At 44.8% G+C, this 17,325-nt stretch overlaps 1 protein-coding gene and 1 pseudogene across 2 annotated transcripts in view; one reads left to right on the plus strand and one right to left on the minus strand.

The window, feature by feature from the left end:
* The window catches only part of MBOAT2 (membrane bound O-acyltransferase domain containing 2), a 103,129-nt gene extending 91,017 nt beyond the window's left edge, over nucleotides 1–12,112 (minus strand). The window contains exon 1 of one of the 2 annotated variants that reach the window (XM_061154786.1): nucleotides 11,929–12,112. Coding sequence is in view for 1 of the 2 variants with exons in the window: in XM_061154785.1 (XP_061010768.1) it covers nucleotides 11,929–12,021 (93 nt within the window). In the remaining variant the exon portion in view is untranslated. The remainder of the gene's footprint in view (nucleotides 1–11,928) is intronic. The other variant, XM_061154785.1, reaches the window with a different exon arrangement.
* Nucleotides 12,113–12,990: 878 nt separating this feature from the next.
* Nucleotides 12,991–17,325, plus strand: part of LOC133065288 (pyruvate dehydrogenase (acetyl-transferring) kinase isozyme 1, mitochondrial-like) — a 48,258-nt pseudogene continuing 43,923 nt past the window's right edge.

Here is a 17,325-nt window from a genome sequence, read left to right on the forward strand (position 1 = left end):
AGCTTCCCTGTATAAAAACCTTCTAAAAGTAACAACACTCACTATAGACTAACACATTCTCAGTTTCTCAGAATGATGCCAACTTGTCAAAGGCCTGTCTTTCGCACTGCTCCTACATAGCTGACTTGGGCCCCGGTTTCAGAGAAGGCTCTTGATTTTGACCCTGACCATCTCCCCCAGTATATAACTTCTACTAACGCACATTAGGTTTTCCCTCACTGCGCACTGCTCACTGTCCAGCAGAAAGATGACTAGTCTCCTTGCAAACCCGCGTTACCAGCCTGGCCAGGGCACTGGCCTGTTCTGATAGTGCTCCTTCATTTTACAAGAGCTAAAACTCCGATGTTTGGTACACTTACCAAATCTGGAGTTAGGGGCAGAGTAGGCAAAAGCAATTTAATATCTTCACTATTTTCCAGAGGTTCCTGCTTTCAGTAAAATCAATACAAAAAAAGGGGAAACAATCTAAGACCAGCCTTCTGGCACTATTTCAATCTGTTTTGTCCTCGCTGAAATGATCCCAACATCCTTCTATCTTTAATATTCCATGCAGGATTTTTTTCTAAATTGACACGTGTTTCCTACCAAATGCCACATTCCTAACAGAGTTACTTTATAAATTATTTCATAGTCCCATGTGCTGAAACTGAGCCTGTGCCAAAAACCTTCTCGGAACAACATATTTATTTCTCCACTAATTTATATTTCCTAAAATTTAAAAAAAGAAACCTAACTCTTTAGAAATGAATCCTTCCAATCCATATGGAAAAGAAGAAAAAACATACAGTTCGACAAGACCCCAGAAACTCTATTCTTCAATTTTGACTAGTTGATCAGAATTTCCACTCAAATCTAATGGAAGGCTGAAGCTCAAAGCTGTGATGCCAAATATACCAAAATTTTCCTTTACTGTGTGGCTTTTAAAATATTTTCCAAGAACAAAAGGAGAAGATATGACTCGTCTCATCCTACACGAAAGGTGCAGGGATCCCATAGCGGGATGATAATCTTAGACTGAGCACACGAAACCATCCCCGAAGGTACTAAGTAGCAGCCAAGGGCACCCCACCCTGCCCTCCATCTCTACCCTCTCAGCTCTACACAGACACCAAAAGTCTTCGTCACATCTATTCTTGGTAAGCAGCTAACAAGAACAGCTGTGTCCATCCCAGTATTAGAAAAGGCACACTAACACTCACAGTGAAACTCACATAGATTAAACTTAAACCTCAAGTGAAACTCACTGTAGATTAAACTTAAACTTCAAAGCCCAAACAGTTATCACAAGATAAAAGATGCTGGCCAAAATTCAATGTACACTCAAAAAAAAAAAAAAAAACTTAAAAATTGGTAGGGGTTTATCTGGCAATCAAGACTGTTCCAAGTATGACTTTATTCTCTACTAGCTAGACATATTTTTCATAACTTCACACCCCATAAAACAGCCTTGACCACTTAGGTCCAGTAATAATTGAAATAATCCATCTGCAAAAAAAAATAAAATGGTAGTAGTGGGAAATTCCAACCTTTCCACTTCAATGAGATTAATGTTCAAGATTATTTCTGAGATGTGACTCTTTCCAAATGACAAGAACTAGTCAGACAAAACTTAATCTGAAATCCTGCTGGCCAGTTTAAAGGACAAAATTACTAAGTGATGAAACACGAGACTTACACCTTCAAGGATCACATGACGTGGTCCCCAAGCTTTCTGCAGCCCTGACTGCCCGGTATGGTTATCATGGGGTCTGTCAAGTATCCTTAATGTCTCCAAAGAAGACAGTGTCCTTCAGATTGGATGACCACTATCAACTGTAACAGAAACGGCAACCTTCTTCCTAATGCCCAATAAGCTAAATCTGGCCTTAGCTAAGTTGTTTGGGCTCAAAAAAAATGAAAACTTAGGAAAATGTTGGGCAAGATTTTAAAAATCACAAATTTTCACACAAAAAAAAATCCAGAAGTCCGGCTTCCCCTGAAAAACCAGCTCTGGTAACCATCAGTGAATGTGAATGTGGGCTTTCCTTTTAGGCTGGGCATGGGTGTTCCAGACAGTCAGGCTGTGCATACCTTCATTTACATCCATTTATGTTCCTTGCCTGGCCAGGACATAAATTTGGAATTCATGTTGATATTAACCACTTCACCTGACCCATGACCTTGTCAGGTCACAACACCTTACAATACACAGAAACTCCCATGGTTTATAAAATGTAATGCTAGTCTCAGGCAAGTCTCCTTCTATATAATTAATTTCTAGTACTTCACTGCAAGTCTTCACATTTACCTTTGATATTTCATATTGTTAAATCAGATACACTCAATTCAATCACTATTTATTGTGCACCCAAAGGACCAGTGGTTTTGAAATCAGTGTTTTGCAAAAGGCAGCGCCTTGCTCCGCAGTTTTAACAAGTATCACTTAAATGTCTTTCATACATTGTAGTTTTACCTATAACCTACCTTCAAAGAGAAAATGAAAGAATTCAGAATTTTTTGTTTGTATAAGCAGGGAGCTATTTATTTTAATATAACATGTAACTGAGTAACTTAAATATATTTAAATGTATATACTACCTATAACTCTGACCTTCTATAGATAACCAGTTTGGCATAGAAAACCTCGAAAAACTAAAAAAGCTTCTACGGGATTACGGATTAAAACAGAAAGCATCTTTGTCCGATGCTGAGCTGGTAGGAGGCTGGGACTTTCGTGGAAGAGTGAGGTCCATCTGATTGGTAGCTGGGCTGGCCCCTGGCTTCATCTCTCCCCAAGGACACGGGCCACCCAGGGAGGGGCCCCTGGTGACACCTGCCACTAGCCGGGCTTTCCTGGACTAGCTGGCTGGGGGACCTGGCTGGGGGGGTGGTATCTGAAAGGAACCCTCTTGCAGGGCCCCCACCCACAAGAGAGAGGGCAGGGCACTCAAAGCCCAGCTCTCTGTTCCTTCTAGATAAAAACAGGACAACTGTCTGTCCGTTTGTCAGTCTCCTCTCTGAGCTTCCTCCGCAGCGTCGGCCTCCTGGCAGAAACACCCCAGAGGTTCGAGAAGCACCTCCTTGACGAGGCTCCACCCAGGAAGCCCACAGCCTCAGGCAGCAGCAGGCACTCACCTACTGTGTGCGCCTGCGTCAGACACACAGGAGGCCCAGAGGGAGCAGCAAGGGACTGGAAAGGATGGGATGGTGGTGGTGGTTTAGTCGCTAAGTCTTCTCCAACTCTTGCGACCCCATGGACTGTAGCCTGCCAGTCCAAGGGATTTTCCAGTCTTTAAAATTCTTCGTCAACGAGGCACAGGCTTTAGCTGAGTACTGCCAAGTACAGGTTTGCTGGCCCAAAGGAGTGCAGAGGGCATTTCAGGCAGAAGAAGTCTGATCAAAGGCATGGAGTTAAAAGATAGGAAGATGTACGGTGGGAACCTTAAGTAACTGGTTCATGCAGGTACTGTGGGCAGCAGACCAGGATCTAACCTCCAGCCTGACAACCTCTGGCAGTTCTGGCAACTTCCAGCTCCTGCTGGAGACAGCTGGAGGTATGTGAGAGGAGACCAAAGTGAGGGTGGGATCTGAATAACAGAAGGGGAGCTGGCCTCCACTGGCTCAGGGAAGCTCTAGGCCTCTCCTTCAGGCCTGGGGCTCCCAGAGGTGAGCGGGCTTAGAATGCGGTGGGGGCTGGGGGTGGGGGCAGGGCCTCTTACAGAGCAGGCCTCATGGTTTGGAAGGATCCCAAAGTTAAGACTCTTGACATGTTCTCCAATGAGGTCACATGTACACTCACTACAGATACAACGATAGGACTACAAGGACACATGTACACCATTTGCTGAAAACTCAGGGTCACACTGCCCAGTGTGCACTATGGATTTTATCTTTCCCAAAAACTGACTATGTTGTCAATAGCACAATTACACTGCATTACATTTTAGAGACTACAAGTTAATTGGTTAAATGCAAACATTGAAAAATGCAAACAATTAAAAAATGCATCACATTTTTTTATTACCTTTTAATAATACAGAGAACCTTAAAAAGGTTCTATCTACCAGGTAGCTATCTACCTCTGATGGTAGGGGAGGGGCTAAGAAGAAGCCTGGTTAAAAACGTAGGTTCCCTGGCCCTCATTCTGTAGGTCTGGGGAGGGCCTGGGAATAAACATTTTTAAACAACTATCCCTCATGATTTTTGACACAAATGGTCTTAGAGGTCTTAGTGGTCACACTTTAAAAAGCACTGCAGGGACTTCCCTGGTGGTCCAGTGGCTAAGACTCCGAGCTCCCAATGCAGGGGGCCAGGGTTCAATCCCTGGTCAAGGAACTAGATCCCACATGTTGCAATGAAAGATCCCACATGTGCGGCAATGACAATCAGAGATCTCACGTGATCTCGTGTGCTGCAAATAAGACCCAGTGAAACCTAAGAAAAGAGAAAAGAGAGAACGGCATTGCGAAGGGCAGCCTGGAAGCTGGGCAGCGTTGTAAGAATGTAACCCATCAGTTTTACAAGGCAGAAAGCCTGCCACTGGGTGTGGTTATTAGCACTGGCGGCAGAAGCCTGATTATGATGGCTGGAAGTAAACAGAAACGAGAAAAATGGAAGAGGCACGATCCAACTGTTCTTTCAAAATATGCGACTGCGAAGAAAGAGACGGGAGGAGGACGCGCATTAATGGCCGACAAAAGGGTTTTTATCGTATTCCTCACGTGGAGAGATGAGTGACACGGTGAAGGACCCATCAGTGATGGCAGTGTCCTGCACAGGACTTCAGTGCCCTCCAGATCCACTCTCCACTGCACTCTGTGCCCCCCCAGCCCCCACCGAAGCATCAACCTGCCCTCTAACCAAGGCACCAGCCGGAAAGAGAGGATGGAGGGAGTGGGGTATTCACCCCCCTCCCCTCTCCCTCAAGCCCACTGCAGGCTGGCTGGGTCCTCACGGCGGGCCACAGCTGCTCCTCCACCCCTGGGGGGCGGGTCTCATTCCCAAGGACTCTGTCTTTCCCTCCCCTCTCTCCCCCAGGCCCAGAGGAGTTGGCCCTGGGAGACCATCCAGTCCTCGTTGATTTCCCCAAACCTGTCCACCTCTTAGTAAATGGTTCTTGGAGTCTCTGTGGTTACCTAGTTCAGCCTGTCTCCTACCAGAATCCGAACAGATACATACAACATTAAGCAGAACATAAATGCCAGAACAGTGCCAGATCCAAAATGCCTCTGTGGTTCAAACACGACAGCAATCACATCAGATGGGACTCGGGAGAAGATTCATGGGCAAGGGGCACTGGATGCGGGCTTGAAAGAGCAGCGAGGATTCTGATAAGCAAAGGAGGGGGTACATGCTGCCTGTTCAAATCCCCTGAAACCCAATTCTACCTTTTCACGCTTCAGCTGTCCCTGCCCTGTTCCGCATCCTACATATTTACCAAAGCAGGACCCAGGTCACTCATAAAACCATTACACGACCACTTTTCCATGGGCCCCCGTTTGCAGCTTGTTTTATTTGAAAGAAATCTTGCCAAGTTCTATCATCGCAGAATCCCACCTGCTAAACTGACTGCATGCAAAAGCTGTCTGTGAGCTGTTTTATTTCCCTGGAAAGTCAGCTCTGATGGGCCACGGTAAACAGAGACTAGGGTTATCTGAGCCTACTCAGGCATTTTTAAAGCAGAGGACAAAGAACTCTTCAACAGTGAGGAAGCAGAAAAACCACTTTTGACTCCAAATTCAAAATGAAATTTTAATCCCAGTTTAATCACCGTGTGGGGGATAGGACTAAACCTGAGCCTGAAATTTCCCTTCCTAAAAAGGAAGTCCTAGAGACTTAAAATGGAATATATATGAACAGATGTCAGCTCCCCAAAAGAAAAATAGAAGACACATCCCAAATATTTCATACTTTGTAAAGAAGAAAGGAACGTGCAGCAAACATATACCAAGAGCCGGGTATTTTTACATAAGTCATGTATTTTAACCATCACAATCATCTACAAATAGCTACTATTTATTTTTTATTTATTTTTAATTGGAAGATAATTGCTTTACAATTTTGTGTTGGGTTTCTACCATACAGAAACCATGGATTTCTTACGAATCAGTCACAAGTACACATATATCCCCTCCCTCTTTAACTTCCCTCCCACCCCACCCATCCCACCCTTCTAGGTGATCACAAAGCACTGGGCTGAGCTCCCTGTGGTATACACCTTCTCACTAGCTAGCTATCTCACACAGTAAATATATGTCAATATTACTCTCAATTTATCCCACCCTCTCCTTCCCCCATTGTGTCCACAGGTCTGCATCTCTATTCCCGCCCTGCAAATAGGTTAATCAGTACCATCTTTCTAGAGTCTCTCTATATGTGTTAATATACAGTATTTATTTTTCACTTTCTGACTCACTTCACTCTGTGTAACAGGCTCTATGCTCATCCACCTCACTAGAACTGACTCAAATCCATTCTTTTTTATGGCTGAGTAACATTTCATTAGGTGTATGTACCACAACTTCTTTAGCCACTTGTCAATGGACATCTAAGTTGCTGCCATGTCTTGGCATACAAATAAGCTACTATTTATTATCTTTATTTTATACATGAGGAAACTGGGTCTTCAGGAAATATACAGTAATTTGCGAACAAGCACAAGGCTGGCAGAATCTCATTCCAAACCAACCACGCCATTTCTACTCTGCCACGGCATTACTACTTTCTATCAAGGAAGGGAAACTGACACAGGGAAACCGACATGGACTACAACTTAGAGCACCTAGTCCTCTGCATTTGCCCTGGGACTAACCAGATGGGCAGTTTAAACTTATTGCTGAAGACATCAAAATTTATTAGTCCATTTTCTTCCCCGAGTTCATATTTATACTCCCTTCAACTCAGTCCAAAAAGAATTTGGGGCAGCTGGATGAAACAAACACAGAATCATGGAATTTTAAAACCAAGTGCAACACACATTTTACACAGGGGGAAACTCATTTATGTAAAGTGACGTATTCAAAATTAGTTAACTGGCAGGGCCCAAAATAGAGAGTCAAGATTCTCAGGCCCATATGCCTTCCTGATTAAAAGGACTCTTCCACAGCAGACTGCCTCAATACGGCAGGGTTCTCAGGATGAAGGCTGAGGCTCATTACGAGTGTAAAACTAGACAGGAGAGACAAATGAGTTAAATATTTATGTCCAAAACCTAAAGCATTCAAATGGCAATTTTAAAATAAAACAGACTTTTGATTTGCTTGTTTTGTTGCCAATAACCTTCTTTTCCTGAAAGTCATAATCTTAAAAAGGCTCAAAACTGAGAATGTCATTTGCTTCTTCACCTATAGAACAGGGTTCATCACAGTACACAACTGGAGGAGAATTAAAGCGGTTAACATTTTAAACTCCTCTTTTCCCTAAGATAGTATTTCACTTCCCGGGTTGTTTACATGGCATTAAGTTGGGGAGAAGACATAGAAACCATCAATCAACAAAATGACCCCAAAAAAAGGATACAAGGATTCTCTCTTCTGTCCACACAGGGTTTTCCCCACCCCAACCATCTCCACCAGCACTTTGGCGTTAGGAAAGGTCTTCCTCTCCATCTTGTCCTTCAAAAATACACTGGGCAACCTGGATCTAAAACAATGATCTACCAAACAACTTGCCACATGTTAAAAAAATAAATTAAAACAGAGCTTTTACTCAAATGTTTAATACCATATGCACATATATTGTTGTTTAATCGTTAAGTCGTGTCCAACTCTTTTGTGACCCAAGTGACTGTAGCCCTCCAGGCTCCTCTGTCCATGGGATTTTCCAGGCAAGAATACTGGAGTGGGTTACCATTTCCTCCTCCAGAGGATCCTTCCAACTCAGGGATGGACCCCAAGTCTCCTGCATTGGCAGGCGGGTTCTTTACCACTGAGCCACCAGGGAAACCCCACGTACATACACACCTGAAGCTAAAATAGTTCAGGCCTGGAATTTTATCTGACTTCACAAGGTGTTGCGAGGATGGAGGAGAATGATACAAAGAATGTAAAAGAGGTGTGTCAGCTGTCAGGTTTTACCCATGATGATTATTACCTGACTTTGCAGAACCTGTCACAACCACTGGTCCTTATTTCTCCTTCCTCCAAACCTTTCAAAATATCTTGAGTCTCCCTCCCGCCCCTCTCCTTGCCCCAGAAAGTTCAGCACCTCATCTATAAAACAAAGACCCTATCCCCAACAGCCCTGTCCCATGAGGCCAAGTATGCCATCCTGGACATCACATCACCAGGGAAACTTACTTCAACCTCACTGTAATTCCAGCATCAAGGGAAAAAAATAAGAAAAATGGTTTAAAAGGAAGGGTAAAGAGAGGGAAGAAGAAAAAGGCTAGAGAATCCCTCAATCTGATAACACAGAGGATGAGATAAGTCAAATACAATAGAATCTACATGTCGAGGTTAAAAAAAAAAAAAAAAAGAGGTTGATCTGGACACATAATTACTCTCCCCTGTTTGGTATTCATGTTGGGGCTTTTTAAAAATTCACCATTTAAAAACTCTCAGCAACTAATAAAGAATACAACTCTGTTCAATGACATCTGACATTTTCTCAGTAACACGTTTGGCCCCTGTCTCCCCACCTTAGCCCAAATATCCTCACAGATCCCTTTAGTGATAACAAACCGCCCTAGAAATAAGGTCGGCTGGAATGCAATGCCTGGAAAGGGAAAACATCAGATGCTAAATATTTCCCATCTTAGAGCATCACTGAACCTCACTCAATACCAGATTTATATGTTTCAGTTCAGTTCAGTTGCTCAGTCGTGTTTATCAATATTTAAATGTAAGACCTACTGAACAAACACTACTGTTCCCTCAAGGTGTCTCTGGAACTCTCAGGAGTCTCAGTCAAGCCGTAACTATGCTCCTTTTCTTTGCCTGGCCTCAGCGCAACATATTTCCTCCTTTCTCACCTACATGATCCTGCAACGTGCATTCTTATATCCCATACACAATCTCTATCATTTCCGAAATTTCATACTCTATCAAAAAAAGCTATTTTCTGGCTCTAAGGTCCTTCTCGTCCTCTGATATCAAATAACTGCTTTTATAATTTCCTGATTTTTCAAAACACTGTTAATTAGCACATACCAAATTAACATACTAAGAAGTTATATTTTTACATTTTCATTTCCTGATTTGTCTTTCTCCGGTTGAATCACACTATTTGATTACAACTAATTCTTAGGCTTTCTCTCAACTGGGACCCGATTATTTACATGTTACCAAATTTAATTTCTGTTTTGCTCAACTTCAAAATAGTGGCTCAATGACTACTTATCTAGTCTTACTAAATGAGTTTTTAGTTATTCCAAGTGCTTTATCAGCAAAAAAAAAGTTAATTCTTCGGTGCTTCAGAAAAACAGTGTATTATCACCATAAAAAGTTAAGCCTTGTATTAAACCAATATTAAGACTTGCTAAGAGAAAAAACAACCCAAAATACAACTGGCTATGCAAATTCAGAATAGTCTCCAGAGAATGAAGGTGTTCAAAGTACAAAATCAAAAGCTGTGGAGGACTTCGCTGGTGGCGGCAGTGGATAAGAATCCAGCAGCCAATGTATCGGACGTGGGTTCGATCCCGACTAAGGAAGATTCCACGTGGAGCAGAGCAGCTAAGCCCATGAGCCACAACTACTGACCCCAAGCACTGCAACGAGAGGCCACAGCATGAGTAGCTGGAGCACCACTGGGAAGAGTGGTCCAGCCCGCTGCAACTAGAGAAAGTCCATGCAGAGCAATGAAGACCCAGCGCAGCTGAAAGTAAATCAACAAAAAAAGAAAAAATACCTGTAGATGATAAAGGAGGAAAATCAAAATTTTAAGTCCTGTCACCATCCCTTGATTCTCCTGCTTTATGTCAGGACCGAAATGAACTTGCTCCTGATTGCTGAGATTTTTTTAAATGATTTCATTACATCAAGTCACTTTTAAAGTTACAAGCATTATATAAACTAAAAGGCATTAGCACAGCAGAGAAAATATGTCATCGTGATAGGGAGAGAGAGAAACAGAGGGAGGAAAAAGAACACAATCCTGATCCCTAAATCAAGTGAAAAGCTATAGGCCTATCTTTCTTGCTTTCAATGGCAAAACATTTTTTTCAAAAAACAGATACCTACCCTGCATTTGCTGATATCCTAGCTGCCACCTACTTAAGTCAAGGGGGTTGTAATACACTAAAAGGCATACACTGTGCTCCACTGCAGGAAAGTGAGAATTCTCCACAGGACTGAGAAGACAAAAAACCCTGAGTTCTGATCGGTTTATTAATAAACTGAGAAGACTACTTTCTTACAACATGCAATGAATTTCACTATTAGCACCTGAATCTATTAGCAAGATTCATATTTTAACTTTCATTGAAGATGTACCGGGTTAAGAGTTTGGGAGAAACTTATAAACACTATTCTATAGAAAACATAAACAAGAACCTACAGTACAGCACAGGGAACGCTACTCCACAGTCTGTAATAACCTACATGGGAAAAGAATCTGAAAAAGAATAGATATATGCATATATGTAACCAAATCACTTTGCCCGTACACCTGATATTAACACGACATTGTAAGTCAACTACGCTCCAATATAAAATAAAATCTTTAATTTTCAAAAAAAGACGTATGGGGCATAGTATTCACTAAGAACCAACAGTTATGACAGAAATATAAGGAATTCAGATCTGAACAGAGACAGAATTTTTCTATACTCATTGGACATAATTCTGTTTTACTTTTCCAACAGTGAAGCACAAAGTACCAAGTGTCACAACGTTAAGCACAGGATAATGTCCCCTCTTGCTGCTATGAAACGGAGTCTGAACACAGAGGAATCCTGTATTAGAAATGAAATCCCTGATGACATCAATGACAGCGACACGTTCAAGAGGACAGTGACCCAGGATCCCCTGTAAAGTGCAAACACTTCTAGATCAGGTGTTTAAATAATCTGAAGCAAAATTTTCAGCGAACTATCTCTAGCCTGGGACTAAAGCAATGGTCTCTGAGCCCCCAACTGCCCTAAATATCACTCTTGACAACTCCCAAACTTTCTTTTCTGAATAAAAAAATGGCGCTGCTTTTCCCATCGCAAGACTGTTTCTTTCTCAATAACCCTTTAGGCCTTCCTTGCAAACTCCCAAGTGAGGATTGAAATGTCAAATCTTCCCCTATACTGTGTCAAATGCTTTTCGGGAGCGGGGTAGGGTGTCTACCGTCTATAACGTTGCCACTTTCTCCGCTGGAAACCCTGGTCATTAAACTCACTTTGACTTTTCTGCAAAACCTCTGCCTTCCCGCCCCGCCACCCCCCCGCCAAACGGGGGCCTCCTCGAATAAGCCGCACTTCAATGCCAATTGTTCCCAAGGGCCAGTGGCCGACCCCGGAGCTGGCCTCCTCCAGGCCATACCACGGCGCGTCCAAGCGCGCCCTCCACCTAGGCACATCCATCCTTTTTCCACCCCCCCGGCGGAACGTCGGGTGCCACGCGCGCAGGGCACAGACACCCCAGGCTCCCGCAAAGCCAGCCTTTCCACGCACTGTCTACACCCGTGCCCACCACGCACTGGAAGCCGCTCGGGGCTTCGATCGCCGACTGCCCGCCGGGGTCGGGCGCTGCCCAGGCGGAGAGCGGGGGCCAAGCATGCACGCGCGCACGTCGGGGGCCCTGCGCGCGCCCCCCACCCCCGGGCTGCCCCGGAGAGGTGGGGGCAGGGTGGGCAGCTGGGCAGGGGGTGGGTGTGCAGTCGGCGCCTGGCTACGCGAGGACAATAACAAGCAGGGACGCCCCTCCCTTCGGGGGGGCTCGCGCCCCAGCCCCCGCGCCCCGCGCCCCATCTCCCGCGCGGAGGGGGCGGCGCGGGGCCAGCGGGGCCGCCTTGGGTACCGACCTGGTCGATGGGCAGCCGAACGGCGTTGCTGAGGGGCTGCAGCAGGGTGGAGCCCGTGGTGCTGGTGGTGCTGGCGGTGCTGGTGGTGGCCATGGCCGGCCTGCCGCTCCGCCCGAGCCGCTCGTGCGCGCCCGAGAGGATGGGGATACAGCCGGCGCGCCCGCCCGCCCGGCTGGCCGCCCGCGGTCGGAGCGCGCGGGGCGGGGCCGGGGCGGGGCCGGGGGGGCGGCCACCCGCTCGGCCCTCCTTCGGCGCCCCCGCCCGCCGGCCCGCGGCCGCGCCCTCGTGTCGTGCCCCCCGCGCCCCCCGGGGCCGCCCGCGCGCGCCCCGCCCCCTGACTTCCAGCAGCTTCCAGCCGCCCCCTCCCCACCTCGCGCGCCCTCGCGCCAGACAGCCCCGCGGCCCAATCGCGGCGCGGCGCCTCGACGCCCGCAGCCAATCAGGGGCCGCCGGCCGCGCGGCGCTCCGCCCCCATCCCGGGCCCCCCGGGGACCCGGAGTCTGGCATGGGGGGAACCAGGGGTTGTCCGGCTGCGGCTGGCGGACGGCTCGCGGGCAGGCCTCCCGCCTCGACTGCGGGCTTCTCCGCCTCCTCTCCCCGCTCCCCCACCCAGCGCCCCCTCCTTCCTTCTCCTCCTACGCAGCGGCCAGCCCACCCCTCTCCAGGAGCAGCGGTGGACAACAAAGGGGAGCCGGGCGGCCGCCGGACAAAGACGGGCGGACGTGCGGGGCGCCGTCGAACCAGCGCTGGGGGAAGTTGGGGACAAAGCCAGGGGGGCGGGGGGGGGGGGGGGGTCCGGGAGGAGGAGGAGGGCCACAGAACCCCCAAAATGGTGACCTAGATAAGAAGGGCCTTTGTCTTCAGATTGCTGTTCAGTCGTGTCCGACTCTGCGAACCCATGGACTGCAGCACGCCAGGCCTCCCTGTCCCATTGCCAGCATCACACGATTGCGGTGAAAAAAAAACCAGACTTGGGGCCAGTTTCCGGTTGAGTGTACGTTTCGGTCACCGTGCAACCCACCTGGGCCTGGCGGGGTGAGACTGGTCCCCTTCGACGCCGCGATGGCGCCCAGCCCCAGGGAGGGATGCAGTTGTCACCCGTGCCTGCGCCTGCGGCCTGTGTGTGTCCTTAACTGCCAGTATCCACATCCCAGGACCGCCTTGCTCGGATCGAACGCTGTTTCTCAGCATGTCTTAATAACCCCTGAAGCACCTGTGCCCCCAGACTCTTTCTATTGTGCTGTTAACACGTGCGTTCGATGTGTGCTGGTGTGTGTAATGTGTATCTCTTTGTTCAGTATTTCATAAACGTGAACCATTTGAGTTCTTCGAAAATGCAGGTGTCCACTTTGTTTAGAAGGTTTCAAAACGCTGAGGAATGCCAGGATAGAGCATGGGAGAGCTCAAAATTGGAAGATCTAAGCGTCTGAAATTTTTCGTAGAAACAATGATTCGTTAGACTTCAACCGCACGCCTTCATAATGCTTTCATTGCTGTTTTAAAGGTGTAGCTCACTTAATCCCCACACCAACCACGTGAGGGTGGTACCGTTAACTAAACGGTAGTTTAGTTTATAGTTAATTTAGTTAACACCCTCAACTAAAGAAATGGAGTCACAGAGAAGTAACTTGCCCAAGACAGCACTGTGAATAAATAGCCGAGGCTGGATTGGGATCCAAGAAATGGGCCTTGGGAGTTTTTCTTAAATACTACACCCTCTTCCTCTTCGCTCTTAAACCCAGCCCAGAAATTCTCACCTACTGTCAAGCGTGCCATTTACTTGATAGCTACTGTAGATTCTTGGGACGGTGAGACAGCACAGATTTGTGTACACAGGCTTCAGTAAATCATCAATTCTCCTGGAACTTGGTGGTCTCTCTGAAAAGGAGGCAGTTGAACTAATTGATTCAATCGCTTCCTGCCTAACCTTCTTTGCTTGCTTAACTTAATCCTAACAACCAAACTGAACAAGAGATTCAGAGAATAAAAAAGCCAGGGCCTTTCTTCTCCGTGGGGAGCTGTAATCAGTTAGAAACCAAGTCTGTTCAGTGGGCTGTGCATTCAAACATATTATCCCAATGATATGGAGCCCTCTGTTAATCTCAGAAAGTTTTCTGTTTTTCCCTTCCTCCACTTTGGGGAAGTGTAGAAAAAGCATACAGGTGGCTAAGCATACAAACTGAAGGAAAACTTGAAATACTGTTTTAAAAACTTAAAAAGTTGACATTGGAAACATACTGCAACCTAAAGTAGCATAAAGATACAACCTCAGGTCTAAAATAACTAATGTCTACAAAAAGGAGTTTCCTTAGACTGAATTTTTATTTAGTAGGACATGACAGAACAGAGTTCACTATTTGAGGTGACTGCATGAAATTAACTTAATAACTGCAGTGGGGAAAATATTATCCAACTGGTAAGTTTAGCTGTGTCAATATTGTGTTATAATTGTGTCAGAGCTATAGGTATAGTACAGTAGAGTATTAACAACTTCGTTTGGGAGTCACACCCACCTAGGTTTTTAATCTGTCTCTGTGTTTTGTTAGCTGCAAGACCTTGGGCAAGTTACTTAACCTAAGGTTCAGTTTCTTCATATGTAAAAGCATAATATGGCACCAGCTCTGAGTTATAAAAGCTTACCTAAGAACTCAGACTGTGCTTGGTATATACTAAGACTTAAGAAATGTTCATAACCATCCAAGAGATATGATTCTGAAAATAGAGAGTATTTTTCTCATAGTAAAAGTACTGCACCTCATGTTTTTAATGAAGAAAGTGAAGCCCATATTTCAAGCTAATAACTCAGTGATGATAGCATAAATTTGATGCAGGCCTTTTGACCAGTATCTGCTAATTAGACCTGAAGCGCTTATTAAACTGTGATGATGGGGGAAAGAATTGAATTAATTATATACAATGCCTCACTGTCCTAACTCAGATAACATTCATCTTATAAAAGTCACGTACTTGATCTTAAAAACAGACATTTACTGAGTACTTGCTGTCTTCGTGAACTGTGGGGTGGGACATGCTATAAAGAGTAAATGATGCTTACAATCAAAACAAGAAACAGTCATATGTATTCATAAAACAGTGAATTGTTATAAGAAAAATACAAAACAAGATCCTTTTTTTAATGTTAGAATGAAAAGAACTCATCCAGGAGAAAGAAACTTGGTTGAAAGTCAAAAGACCTGAACTTTAGTCCTGACATTTTTTTTTTCATTGAAATATAGTTGAGTTACAACATTGTGTTAGTTTCAGGTGTACAACAAGATGACTCAGTTATACACGTATATATATAAATATATATTCCTTTTTTTACATTCTCCTCCATTATATGGACTGAGTGAAATCACTCAGTCATGTCCAACTCTTTGCGACCCCATGGACCATAGCCTACCAGGCTTCTCCGTCCATGGGATTTCCCAGGCAAGAATACTGGAGTGGGTTGCCATTTCCTTCTCCAATACATGTATATATATAAATATATATTCCTTTTTTTACATTCTCTTCCATTATAGGTTATTACAAGATATTGGGTATAGTTCCCTGTGCTATACAGTAGGTTCTTGTGCTAAGTCGCTTCAGCCATGTCAGACTCTTTTCGACCCTATGGATTGAGCCCACCAGGCTCCTCTGTCCATGGGATTCTCCAGGCAAGAATAATGGAGTGGGTTGCCATTTCCTTCTCCAACAGTAGGTCCTTCTTAGTTATCTATTGCATATATAATGTTAGTGCGTATATTTTAACCCCAAACATTTTATCCTCATTTTTGCACCAAACAGCTGTGAACTTGAGAAATCTGTCTCAAATCTCTGTGCCTTAAATATGGATTGTTATGCCCACCAGTGCAGGAGACACAGGTTCTATGCCTGAGAGTTGCCCCTACTCGCCGCAACTAGAGAAAAGCCCACACAGCAGTGACGTATCAGTGTAAAATTAATAATAGGTTAATTATTTTTAAAGATATTAGTAATATTAGTATGAGAAATGATAACTAGCAGGAAAGAGCTTTCAATGTAGCAAGCACGTTTTAACAAAAATTACTTAGACCAAATTGTGAGAGCATTAAGAGTTCACATATAATAAAAATGACCATCTACCCAAGTTCTCATCCTGGCTACCTAGGTCTCCCCCACTAAATTGGCTATGGTAATTGAAGATTGCAAAAATGAAGGTTTCCCTTCCCAACTTATTTTTAACTTTGAATAAACCACTCAGAAGAAATGAATAATTTGCCAAGCTGTTTTTGTTTCATAAAAATGGTATGTTGGAGAAGGAAATGGCAACCCACTCCAGTATTCTTGCCTGGAAAAGTCCAAGGACAGAGGAGCCTGGCAGGCTGCAGTCCATGGGGTTACATGACTGAGCATGTGTGCACAAGGGTGGAGGGAGATGGGTTGGTAGCAATAAAGTGGTAGAACTAAAAAAATAATAATAAATAAAAATAGTATGTGTCATGAAATTTGAGTTCGCAAGGCAATTATTTTGCCTATTCTCTGCTCTTATATCTTGGGATAACTCTGATGAAGGGCATTGGACCATACGCATAATAAAAGCCCCAGGTAACCAACTGGCATCTTTAAGTACTTATAAGCTAACCGTTAATTGATATTTTTGAACCATGGTGGTGGAGAAGACTCTTGAGAGTCCCTTGAACAGCATGGAGATCAAACCAGCCAATTGTAAAGGAAATCAACCCTGAATATTCACTGGAAGGACTGCTGCTGAAGCTGAAGCTCCAATACTTGGGCCACCTGGTGCAAAGAACTGACTCATTGGAAAAGATCCTGATGCTGGGAGAGATTGAGGTCAGGAGGAGAAGGGGGTGACAGTTGGATGGCATCACTGACTCAATGGACATGAATTTGAGCAAGCTCCAGGAGATAGTGAAAGACAGGGAAGCCTGGAGTGCCATAGGGGTCGCAAAGAGTCAGACATGACTCAACGACAACAACAAGCTAACCCTAGCTTGAGACCAAAACATGAAATTCAGAAAGTCACTCTTTAAAACATATATGCTTCAGTTAGGACATCAAAAAATAAACTGAACCAGAGGTAATAAGCACAGAAAACAGTAGAGATTAGAAGACTTGCCTGGAGCTATTGAAGTCCTGGGGCAGCTGTTAACTGGCTCTAAGAAGACCTTTAACAACAAACAAACCTCTTATCTTCAGTTTCACTGTCTATAAGAGATTAAAAAACTAAATAATTTCAATGGTTCCTTCTGAAATTATGACTCCCAAGAATTTTTAGAATTTTTTTTCTGTCTGAGCCATTTAGTCTAGTTTTGTTTGACTAAGAGATACAAGCCAAACTCCTGTTATCAATTGGAGAATTGCATGGCCTTCCAGTTGTTTCATTGGTTTCATAACTACCTGTAAGTTACTACA

The sequence above is a fragment of the Dama dama genome, chromosome 11, assembly GCF_033118175.1.
Source record: "Dama dama isolate Ldn47 chromosome 11, ASM3311817v1, whole genome shotgun sequence".
Taxonomy (NCBI): Eukaryota; Metazoa; Chordata; class Mammalia; order Artiodactyla; family Cervidae; genus Dama; species Dama dama.